The sequence below is a fragment of the Carcharodon carcharias genome, chromosome 6 (genome assembly GCF_017639515.1).
Source record: "Carcharodon carcharias isolate sCarCar2 chromosome 6, sCarCar2.pri, whole genome shotgun sequence".
In the NCBI taxonomy this organism is placed as follows: domain Eukaryota; kingdom Metazoa; phylum Chordata; class Chondrichthyes; order Lamniformes; family Lamnidae; genus Carcharodon; species Carcharodon carcharias.
In genome coordinates this window covers 54,849,650-54,862,232 of record NC_054472.1, presented here as the reverse complement: position 1 = coordinate 54,862,232, position 12,583 = coordinate 54,849,650, and the positions used below count along the sequence as shown (strand labels likewise).

Genomic DNA, 12,583 nt, shown 5'->3' with positions numbered 1-12,583 from the left:
GACACATAGGGTGTTTTTCCACTTGTGGGGAAAAGAAAAACTAGAGGATATCAATATAAGATAGTCACCAAGGAACCAAGAAACGAATTTAGAAGAAATTTCCTTACCCAAAGAGTGGACAGAATGTGGGACTCGCTACCATAAGTAGTCGAGGTGAATAAGTGGAGCATTTAAGGAGAGGTTAGGTAAGCAAATGAGAGATAAGGGAATAGAGAGTTGTGCTGATACAGTTAAGATGAAAAAGGATGGGAGGAAGTTTAAGTGGAGCACAGACATCGGTATGGACTATTTAGATGGAATGGCCCGTTTTTGTGCTGTATATTCTATTTATTTCTATGTAATACTTAACTCAAAATATACAGAAAAAGATGCTGACGAGGAGATGTGTCAGTGTGTGCTGCAAAGTGTGCTTCACTACATTAGGCCAAATAAGAAAATAACCATAGTCAGTCTGGAATTTATGAAACAAGTTATTTATCACAGAATATTTCATACATGGTTACCTCTGCTGCACAGCAACACATGTAGCTCAGATTTATTTAGAACAGTAATTTACAATTACAAAGGCAAAGAAATTTTAACCAGGCTGTAACTTTAACAAACGCTAAAACTATTCTGCAGAAGGTCAAAGTCATTGCATAAAAGACAAACAGGCAACCTCTGCTCAAGACTGCTTGCTTACTGCATTTAGATGGAGTTACATGCGGTTCTCCAAGTGTTTTCTCCTCTAAGAGTTGGATGATTCTAAAGTAACTTTTATTAATAGTTGGCATTTGCCATTCATGCAAGTACTAACTTGTAAGAAGCAAGCCAATATTTGACAGAAAACAACTTATATTACAACAATTCAGCCATTTTAAATTAGTGGTCCTCAGTCAAAGTCATCTCATGTTTTAAGCCTCACTCAATCCACCGGCAGGTCCTCGACGTTTTGCACTGCAGATATTGCAGAACTGTTTAAGATCAAAAAAAGGTGTTAATCTGTACTGTTCCCACAATGAAGAAGCTGAATTAACATTTTTTCTTAGATACTAGAAGACAGAAAAGATTACAGAAAGTTGTCACCATTAATGTGACATTTTTGACACTTTAGGATAAACTTTTTTGAGGAGAGGATTAATGTGACTTAATTACTAGCCCACAGCAGAATCCCTTAGTTTATTTTTACTTGCACTGTTACAAGCAATTTCACAAACCAAAAGTTTAGAATGGAGAAAAACAGTAGAAAGATCCATGACAAAGTTTTTTTTTGCTAAAATAGTGATTTTTATTTTTTCTTTAAGAAACTTAGGGCTATTTATCACATTTTCTATAGGTGATCCAGAATGTTAATAAATTTTCCAAAAACAGCTTCAGTTGAAGTAAGGGCTTACGCCTGACATGTCTTGTGACTGAGTGCACTTCCTCCATGTCTAAGCAAGCTACCCCACACTGCAAACTGGATATCCTTACCATCAGTGCAGGAAATTGCTAGCATGCAGAACTGCTTGCGAAAGTAACTCTGCTTTAAAGGACTTGTTTCATGGAGCTTAAGTGCTTTCTGTAATATTTTTGCAAGATAATGTTCATCTAATTAAATATTGGGTAGACCAAAGCCAGTGTCTTCAGCAGCTGCTACAAACTCCACTCCCAAGCTATGGATTCCATCCTCCTCCCTGGCCATTGTTTGAGGTTGACCCAGGCTATTTGAAATCTCAATATCCTATCTGGCCTTAGGTTAATCTTTCGATTCCATATTCTCTCCATCACTAGTTCACTTACTTTCACCTCCATATCGTTCATCTGTTGCTGAAACCCTCACCCGTGAATTTGTTAACTCCTGATTTGACTGCTTCAATGTTCATCTGGCTGGTCTCCCATCATCCAACCTCTGGAAACTTCAGCTTCTTCAAAATTCTGCTGCCGGTATCCTACTCACACCAAGCCCTGTTCACCCACTCCTGTGCTTGCTGACTTACATTGGCTTTCAGTTCGGCAATTCCTCAAATTTACAACTTTCATCCTTGTGTTGAAATCCCTCCATAGCGTCCCTTCTTCCTGTAAACTCCTCCAGCTTTTACAACGGTCTTAAAAACTCTGAGGTTCTCCACTTCTGGCCTCTTGTGCACATCCAATTTCTTTCACCCCATTACTGGCAGCTGTCCCTCAGCTGTTTTGGCCCGAAGCTTTGGAATTGCTTCCCTAAATCTCGCTGCCTCTCGCTTATTTAATGGCACCCTTTAAAGCCTATCTCTTTGAGCAAGCATTTTATCATCTGTCCACTATCCCCTTATGTGGCTCAGTATTTTGTTTGATAACTCTCCTCCAAGTTGTCTCAGGACATTTTACTATGTTAATGGTGCTATATAAATCTCAGTTGGCGCTGCTGTTTCTCAATGGAAAAGAAAATTGGGTGGTTTTAATTCCCTATCATCCATTTTGTACTATCAGCCCAAGGTTAATTTCAGCCCCATGGAATTTGTAGAGCCATTCAAACCTTTCTGCCTATGCTGAGTTTACAGGGACTGTTTTACATATTCTCATTTTCCTGCTTGCTTTTTTCCGTTTGAATAGAAGAATCTCAGAAGGGATTAATTTATTTCTAATGGCATGCTTAAGAGATGAGATGAGATAAAACTTTTCAGGTTAGACTAGATGGTGCCTCTGCATGCAATTGAAAGAAGCTTTCAAAGAAAATCTCAGGAGACAAACTAAAGAACTTTGGGAACTCATGTAGGTTGACAATCAGCTCTCCTGTGCAAAGTTGTTTTCAGAAAATCCAGTAAGACATTGTTTTAAAGAGTCAACATATATTGATTATAAACTGCAAACAAAAACGACTTTGCTATCAACATTTAAACCTAAAGAATTTAGATGTCAAATTGTACTTAATGCAAGGTTTACCAGGCTAATACCTGGAATGGGAGGGTTGTCTTATGAGGAAAAGTTGGACAGGCTATTCTTGTATCTGCTGGTATTTAGAAGAATAAGAGGCGACTTGATTGAAACATATACAATCCTGAGGAGTCTTAACAGGGTGGATGTGGAAAGGATGTTTCTTCCTGTGGGAAAAGCTAGAACTAGGTGTCACTGTTTAAAAATAAGGGATCGCCCATTTAGGACAGAGATGAGGAGAAATTTTTTCTCTCAGAGGTTTGAGAGTCTTTGGAACACACTTCCTCAAAAGGTTCGAGGGGCCGAGTGACCTACTCCTGCTCCTAATTCGCATGATTGTATGTAGGACTTCCTACTGCAATTGGATAAAAATGGAAAAATATTCCTGTTGCATTTGTAGAATCTTTTTCTTCTCAAGTTTTATATGAAGTTGGACAAGAAACTGTCTTGGAACCATCACTTTCAATCGCAATTTGTAGTAAGTGGGTTAGAGCAGTGTGCCCCCAGATATGAAAAGATCCATCAGCAATGCACAATGGAGCAAAATTGGAAATAACAATACCACAAATGATATAACCCTTATTACTCTACATAAACTGTCATAGTCAACAACATACCATGCCAGGAGTTGGAAGGCAATCCTTGTGAAACATGTGCCTGCAGTGAAAGACCACCACATTGAATGTTTTTGCAGTGTCTAAAATGAGGAAACACAAAATATTCACTTAAAGAACCCATACATTAAAAGGACACTAATACAAAGGAAAATACTGCAGATGCTGGAAATTTGAAATAAAAACAAAATGCTGGAAATACTCAGTAGGTCAGACAGCATCTGTGGAGAGGAACAGAGTTAATGTTTCAGGTAATGATGATGGATCAGCATGGCAATGTTAACTTTGTTCCTCTCCATAGATGCTGGCTGACTTGCTGATTATTTTCAGCATTTTCTGTTTTTATTATACAGTAAAAGGTCTAACTCTAAGTGTAGTAAAGTCAAAAAAATCAGTGCTTTAAAGGAGCGTATGGGGTAAATGGAGTAGCAGAGTCTTTTGAAACCTCAGAAGGTAGTTGTACCTGCCCTCTGGAGTCTCATCTCAGGCCCAGGTGAAGGTCCTTTGCTCAGGATTATGAGCCATGGCCAATAGTGGAGCCAGTGGATTTTCGGTGGTGATGGCAGAACAACAGGAACAATTGCTGCTTACAGGCAGAGGGTAGATCCTTCTGGAATAGGACTTGCATTTCCTTTGAGCACGAGGAAGGCAATGGGAAATTACCTCACGTATTCTTTTCTCTAGTCATAATGCACATTGAAATTGAAAATGGGAGACCCTTATGACCAACTGAAGAGGAAAGCAGGAGGGGACCATGAGGCATGGAGAAATGAGCTGAAGACCTGCCCTTAGGCAGATCACTACCATATGGGGAAACCTGAACACTGGTCAAAATACAGAGACAGCAAAGCTTACTGCAATATGGAACTCTGACTGTTACTGTACATGGAGTTGCCCCACATTTAACTCAACTCCAAGGGCTGGATTATCCACTTTGAGGTGGAAATTGTGGGTCAGGAGATTTCCCACCCACACTATTTTCATGGTGGAGTGGTGGGGACAGGCTGGAGTCAGGGTTGCGACCTTCTGAAACAGGCCCGAAGCAGGAACAAAGGCGGACAGGTTAGAAGGCCTAACTCCATTCACTGGGACATTAGTATAATGCTCTGGGGGCCTGTATTCGAATCCCACCACAGCAGATGGTGAAATTTCAATTCAATAAAAATCTGGAATTAAAAGTCTGATAATGAACCTGAAACTATTGTTGATTGTTGGAAAAACCCAAATGGCTCACTAATATCCTTTAGGGAAGAAAATCTGTCATCCTCACCTGGTTTGGCCTACAAGTGATTCTGAAATGGCCTAGCAATTCACTTAATTATATCAAACCGCTATGAAGTCTAAAAAGAATTAAACCGGACGGACCATCGACCTAAGCGCTGGAAACGACAACGGCAAACTCAGCCCTGATGGCCCAGCAAGACCTCCTTCCTAACATCTGGGGCTAATGCCAAAATTGGGAGAGCTGTTTCACAGGCTAGTCATAGTCAGGAATCATGGAATCATTCTTTACAGACATTGTCCTAGACTCCACTCTCACCATCCCTGGCTGTGTCCTGTCCCATTGGCAGCACAGACCTGGCAGAGGTGGTGGCACAGTGGTATACAGTCGGGAGAAAGTTGCCCTGGGAGTCCTCAACATTGACTCTTGACCCCATGAAGTCTCATGGCATCAGGTCAAACATGGGCAAGGAAACCTCCTGCTCAAGAGCACAACCATCACCCACAACAAGTGATAGACAGAGCTAAGCGATTCCACAACCAATGGATCAGGTCCAAGCTCTGCAGTCCTGCCACATCCAGTCACAAATGGTGGTGGACAATAAAACAACTCAATGGAGGAGGCAGCTCCACAAATATCCCCATCCTCAATGATAGGGGAGCCCAGCACATCAGTGCATAAGATATAAGGCTGAAGCATTTGCAACGATCTTCAGCCAAAGTGCCAACTGGATGACCCAACTCGGCCTCCTCCAGAGCTCTCCAGCGTCACAGATGCCAGTCTTCAGCCAATTCAATTCACTCCACATGATATCAAGAAACGGCTGAAGGCACTGGATGCTGCAAAGTTTATGGGCCTTGACAATATTCCGGCAATAGTATTGAAGACTTGTGCTCCAAAATCTGCCGTGCCCCTCGCCAAGTTGTTCCTATACAGCTACAACACTGGCATCTACCTGGCAATGTAAAAAATTACCCAAGTTTGTCCTGTACACAAAAAGCAGGACAAGTTCAACCTGGCCAATTACTGCCCCATCAGTCTGCTCTCAATCACCAATAAAGTGATGTAAGGGGTCATCAACAGTGCTATTATGCACTACTTGCTTAGCAATAACCTGCTCACTGATGTTCAGTTTGGGTTCCATCAGGGTCACTCAGCTCCTGGCCTCATTACAGCCTTGGTGCAAACATGGACAAAAGAGCCAGACTCGATGGTGAGGTGAGAGTGACTGCCCTTGACATCATATGACCAAGTGTGCCATCAAGGAGCCTGAGCAAGACTGGAGTCAATAGGAATCGGGGGAAAACTCTCTGCTGGTTGGAGTCATAGCTAGCACAAAAGAAGATGGTTGCGGTTGTCGGAAGTTAATCATCTCATTTCCAGGGCATCACTGCAGGAGTTCCTCAGGGTAGTGTCCTAGGCCCAACCATCTTCAGCTGCTTCATCAATGACCTTCCTTCCATCATAAGGTCAGAAGTGGGGATGTTTGCCAATGACTGAACAATGTTCAGCACCATTCGCGACTCTTCAGATACTGAAGACGCCCTTGTCCAAATGCAGCATGATCTGGACAATATCCAGGCTTGGGCTGGCAAGTGGCAAGTAACATTCACATCACACAAGTGTCAGGCAATGACCATCTCCTACAAAAGAAAATCTAACCATCGCCCTTTCACATTCAATGGCATTACCATTGCTGAGTTCCCCACTAACATCATAGCCATATAAATACTGTGACTACAAGAGCAGGTCAGAAGCTAGGAATCCTGTGGTGGGTAACTCACTTCCTGACTCCCCAAAAAGCCTGTCTACAAGGCACAAGTCAGGAATATGATGGTGTACTCCCCACTTGCCTAGATGAGTGCAGCTCTCACAACACTCAAGAAGCTTGACACCATCCAGGACAAAGCAGCCCACTTGATTGGCACCACATCCACAAACATTCACTCCCTCCACCACCAATACACATTAGCAGCAGCGTGTATCATCTACAAGATGCACTGCAGGAACTCACCAAACCTCCTTAGTCTGTACCTTCCAAGCCCATGACCACTACCATCTAGGTCAAGAGCAGCAGACAGATCGGAACACCACCATCTGGAAGTTCCCCTCTAAGCCAGTCACTATCTTGACTTGGATATATTGTCGTCGGGCCAAAATCCTGGATCCCCCTCCCTAAGAGCACCCTGAGTGTACCTACACCAAATGGACTGCAGTGGTTCAAGAAGGCAGTTCACCACCACCTTCTCAAGGACAATTAGGGATGGGCAATAAATGCTGGCCTAGTGAGCAACGCTCACATCCCATGAACGAATAAAAAATGATGTATCAACAATCCCTGCTGAGCTGAACCTATTAGTGGGGTTTGGAGCTCAGCCAAGCATTCATAATGAGATTCCATTGCACAACTGTGTCAGCGAAACCTCTGGAGTTGAATATATTAAAGCTTGTGAAGTTGTTGAACAGATAGCCACCTTTGCTTGCATTGCTTTAAAGACTGAACAGATGGCTAACCTGTCAATCAATGAAAATATCAAAGTACAGGGGCAACTGACATTAAAATATGTTTCTCATTATTGTGCAATACAGAAGAGCACTTTATCCATTGGATAAATTAATGCATCTGAAGACTTTTCTACTTTCACAACACTGGTCCAATTTACCTTTTCTAAACAAAGCCCCATCATTAAAACTATACTTAAAACATTCTTAAAATATCAAACAGCATCACATAATGACATGTGAAGTTAGCAACACCTTTTAAACTTACCTACCAAAAGGTTTCTGACTCCACAGCAGGCTTTCCACATCATTCACAACACCTCTGAACTAGCGCGAACCACATCTCCTTTTGGAAGCCGGTCTGACACCATGAATATTGTGGGGGGTCAGAAATCACCACCCTTACAATAGAGCTGCTGGTGTTGGGATTGTTACATCCAGGCTTGCAACCTGCAAGCCGGTGCACTTAAAATACCATATGATAGAATCTTGGAGCTGGATCCTGCCCACCTCTTTTCCTCTTCACTGACAGGTTTTACCCGCATCAGAATAGCGAAATCCGGCCCCATATATTTGCCTTAGTTTTACACTCCTTCAAACCCTAAATTAATAATATAAAATATCCTCTGTTTTGAAAGCTGTGATTGCCTCAGAATCCAGTCTTCTATCACCATTTGTTGTGAAAAAGAGTTTCCTGATTTCCCTTCTAAATAGCCAAGCTCTAAAGTTTGATTATGACACCCCTCATTCTTGATTTCCCCAACTAAAGGAAAGGGCTCCTCTATCTACAGGTCTAACTATTCAATTCTTATAACATTTTAAACACCTCAATCTGCCCAACCCTCAATATTCTTGGTGCTGAAAGGGGTTCCATGGAATGGGGCGCTGGTACCCTGAACTGAAGTCACAAGATAGCTTCTGTTGTCACTTGAGACCAGTAGACACAACAGGCTGAACTATAATAGGAATCGCTGCTCTTGGATGTCAGACCTAAAATTGCATAAAGGTTCTGTTGACAGCACTTTGAACTTTCCAATAGCTCTTCCACTCGCTCATTAAAGTGACCCTTCGTCCCAGTGAAGAGAAAGTGTAGGAGATGCTGCTGCAGTCTTTGTGGTAACTTTTACTGACACACTTAATATCATGGAGCAAGGTCCTATAGGCAAGTGACTCTGCTTTGACACTGACACCGTCAACTAGAATCTTGTTCTAGTAAACTAGTTTAGTAGATGTCAAGCAATGGAAGATCCCTGAAAAGGCAGTGAGTGACCAAGTAAGAAAACACCACTTAGTGCAGATTTACAGAATCTCAGAATTGTTACAGTGCAGGAGGAGGCCATTTGGCCCATCATGTCTGCACCGGTCTCTGAGCATTTTAACTTTTGTCCGATCTCTTGCCTTTTCCCTGTAACCCTGCACATTATTTCTAATAAAATAATCATCCAATGCCCTCTTGAATGCCTTAATTGAACCTGCCTCCACCACACTTCCAGGCAGTGCATTCTAAACCCTAGCTACTCGCTGTGTGAAAAAGTTTTTTCTCACCTCGCATTTGCTTCTTTTGCAAAACATTTTAAAACTTGCCCTCTGGTTTTCGGTCTGTTTACGCACAGGAACAGTTTCTCCCTATCTACTCTGCCCAGGCTCCTCATGATTTTGAAAACTTTTAACAAGTCTCCTCTTAGCCGTCTCCTCGCCAAGGAAAACAGTCCCAACTTCTCCAATCTTTCCTCATAACTGAAGTGTCTCATCCCTGAAACTACTCTCGTAAACCTCTGCTGCACTCTCTCCAAAGCGTTCACATCCTTCCTATAGTGTGGCACCGAGAACTGCACACAATACTCCAGCTGAGGTCTAACCAGTGTTTTATATAAGTTCATTAAAACCTCCCTGCTCTTTTACTCCATGCCCCTATTAATGAAGTTTGGAATAATGTATGCTTTAGAAACAGCTCTCTGTACCTGTCTTGCCACCTTTAATGACTTATGTACATATACATCCAGGTCTCTCTGTTCCTGTACACCCTTTAGAATAGTACCCTTTATTTCATACTGTCTCTCCATATTCTTTGTACCAAAGTGTATTACCTCACACTTCTCTGCATTGAACTTCACCTGCCACTTATCTACCCACTCCACCAATATGTCAATGTCCTTTTAAAATTCTACACTGTCCTCAGTTTACAATCCTTCCAAGTTTTGTGTTGTCCGCAAACTTTGAAATTGTCCCCTGCACACCAAGATCTAGATTACTTATATATATCAGGAAAAGCAAGGGACCCAATAATGACCCCTGGGAAACTCCACTACAAACCTTTTTCCAGCCTGAAAAATACCAATTAACCATTTCTCTCTGTTTCCTATCACTCAGCCAATTTTGTTTCCAAGTTGCTATCATCCCTTTTATTTCATGACCTATAACTTTCCTCACAAGTCTGTTGTGTGGCACTGTATTGAATGCCTTTTGGAAGCCCATACACATCACATCAATGGCCTTGCCCTCATCAACCATCTCTGTTACCTCTCCAAAAAACTCCAGCAAGTTAGACACGATTTTCCTTTAACAAATCCATGCTGACTCTTCTGAATCAATCCACATTTTTCCATGTGACTATTAATTCTATCCCGAATAATTGTTTCTAGAAGTTTCCCCACCACCAAAATTAAACTGACTGGTCTGTAATTGCAGGGCAGATCTTTGCAATCTTTTTTAACAAGGGCATAATGTTTGCAATTCTCCAGTCCTCTGCCACCTCCCCTGAATCCAAGGAACATTGAAAGATTGTTGCCAGTGCCTCTGCAATTTCCACTCTCACTTTCCTTCAATATCCTTGGAAGCATCTCACCTGGTCCCAGTGCCATATCAACTTTAAGTACCGTCAGCTTATCCTAAACCTCATTGTTATCAATTTTAAACCCTTCTAGTGACCGAGTTTCCTCTTCTGTCACCATGGCCTGGGCAGCATCTACTTCATAGATAAAGACAGATGCAAAGTATTCATTTAACACCTCAGCTATGCCTCTCGCCTCTATGTGTAAATCTCCTTTCTGGTCCCTAATTGGCCCTACTCCTCCTTTTACCACCCTTTTACTGTTGATGTGCTTATAGAATACTTTGGAATTTCCTTTGATGTTAACTGCCAGTCTTTTTTCATAATCCCTCTCTGCTTCTCAGATTTGCTTTTTCACAGCTCTTTTGAACCTTCTGTATTCAGCTTGGTTCTCAAGTGTATTTGCTACCTGACACCTGGCATAAGCACCCTTTTACTTCTTCAGCTTAATTTCTATCTCCTTTGTCATCCAAGGAGCTCTGAATTTGTTTGTCCTACCCTTCCCTTTTAAGGGAACATACCTTGACTGTTCCCAAACCATCTCCTCTTTGAAGGTAGCCCATTGTTCAGCTACCGTTTTTCCTGCCAAGCTTTGGTTCCAGTCTACCCTGCCCAGCTCCATTCTTATCCCAATGAAGTCCACTCTATGCCAGTTGATTATTCTTACTTTAAATTGAACAATATCCTTTTCCACCGTCATCCAAAACCTTATGATACAATGATCACTGTTGCCTAAATGGTCCCCCACTGTCACTTGATTTACTAGGCCTACCTAATTCCCAAGAACCAGGTCTAGCAATGCCTCCTTTCTTGTTGGACTGGACACATACTGCTGTAGGAAATTCTCCTGAACACAATCTAGAAACGCTTGTCCCTCACTGCCCCTTACACTACCACTATCCCAGTCTATATATAGGTAATTAAAGTCCCTCATTATAACTACTCTACGATGTTTACATCTCTCTGTAATTTCCTTGCAGATTTCTCTAAATCTTCCCCACTAGCTGGTAGTCTATATATTACACGAAGCAATGTAATTTCACCCTTCTTATTCCTTAGCTCTAGCCAAATTCTGTCCTTGAATCTTCAACACATCCTCCTTCTCCAGTACTGCAATACTCTCCTTAATCAAAACCACCACCCATCCTCCTTTTGTCCCTTTCCTGTCTTTTTTGAACATTTTATAACCAGGAACACTTAGCACCCAGATCTGCCCTTCCTTAAGCCAGATCTCCATTATCGCCACAACTTCATAATCCCATGAAGCAATCTGTGTCTGTCACTCCCCAATTTTATTAACTATACTCCATGCATTCACATACATGCAGTGTAACCCTGATTTAGACTTCATTACTTGCTCTTTTACTCTGACTCAATCTATTAACTTATTATTCTCTATTTTAGTGCTATCTGCCTCTCCCAACATTCCATGCACCCTGGTATTACTTCTAATATTTTCTCCTGGTTCCCTGCTGAGTTCGTTTAAACCCTCCCAACAGCACTAGCAAAACGACCCACAAGGAACTCAGTCCTGGCTATGTTCAGAGGCAACCCGTCCGGCTTGTACAGGTGCCATTTCTCCAGAGCCAGTCCCAGTAATCCAGGAATCTAAAGCCCTCTCTCCTGCTCCATTTTTACAGTTGCACATTCATCTGCCTTATCTTCCTATTTCTGTACTCACCTGCACGTGGCACTGGGAGTAATCTGGAAATTACTACTTTAGAGGTCCTGCTTGTTAATTTTCTACCTAGCTCCCTAAGTTCCAATTGCAGGATCACATCCCCCTTCCTATCTATGCTGATAGTACCAAAGTGGACCACGACCTCTGGCTGTTTGTCCTCCCCCACAGAATATCCTGTAGCCATTCTGTGATAATCTTGGCTTTAGCACCAGGGAGGCAACAAACCACTTGGAGTCACGATTACGGCTGCAGAAACGCCTGTCTGCTCCCCTAACTAAAGAATCCCCTGTCACTACTGCCCTCCCGCTCTTCTTCCTCCCCTCCTGTACAGCTGGGCCACCCGTGGTGCCATGGGCTTGGCTCTTACTGCACTCCTCCAAGGATCCATCGCCTTCACCGATATCCAGAATGGAAAACCAGTTAGTGAGCGATACCTCTCGAACTCTCGCTGTTTTATCTCCCGACCTCTCGCTGTTTTATCCCCTGAACTCTTGCTGTTTTACCCAAGTAGAAAATTATTTTAGTTGGCCCTACTTAATAAACCTTACCGAAAAATACAGGTCATACTTGATTTTAAAGCTCAGAAATAGGATAAACCTTAAACACTGACCAGATATTGACCAGATATTCAGCAAACAGCTAGCTTCTCCAACCAATCAAATTGCTTCTTTCCTGTGACATCACAATTTGTTTTTTCACTTTCCTTTGAACTTAGCGCGGGCTGGTTCCGAGCAGCTGACAGCTCTGACTCGCCGACTGCTCTTCCCCAATGTAAGTGATCTAGCGTTTTAGTCTTAATCTGTGCAAAGATATGATTTTTCCTTTATGCCTAACCGTTTAGACTTTGTGCTGAGAAGTAT

General features: G+C 42.2%; 1 protein-coding gene across 2 annotated transcripts in view; it reads right to left on the bottom strand.

Annotated features, from left to right (window-relative positions):
- Positions 1–457: 457 nt before the first annotated feature.
- vps41 (VPS41 subunit of HOPS complex) overlaps positions 458–12,583 on the bottom strand; it is a 255,020-nt gene continuing 242,894 nt past the window's right edge. For both annotated transcript variants that reach the window (XM_041189684.1, XM_041189685.1), the window contains 2 exons: positions 3,492–3,571; positions 458–953 (listed from right to left, as the gene is read on the bottom strand). In XM_041189684.1, the coding sequence (XP_041045618.1) occupies positions 894–953; positions 3,492–3,571 (140 nt within the window). In that variant the 3' untranslated portion in view covers positions 458–893. The remainder of the gene's footprint in view (positions 954–3,491; positions 3,572–12,583) is intronic.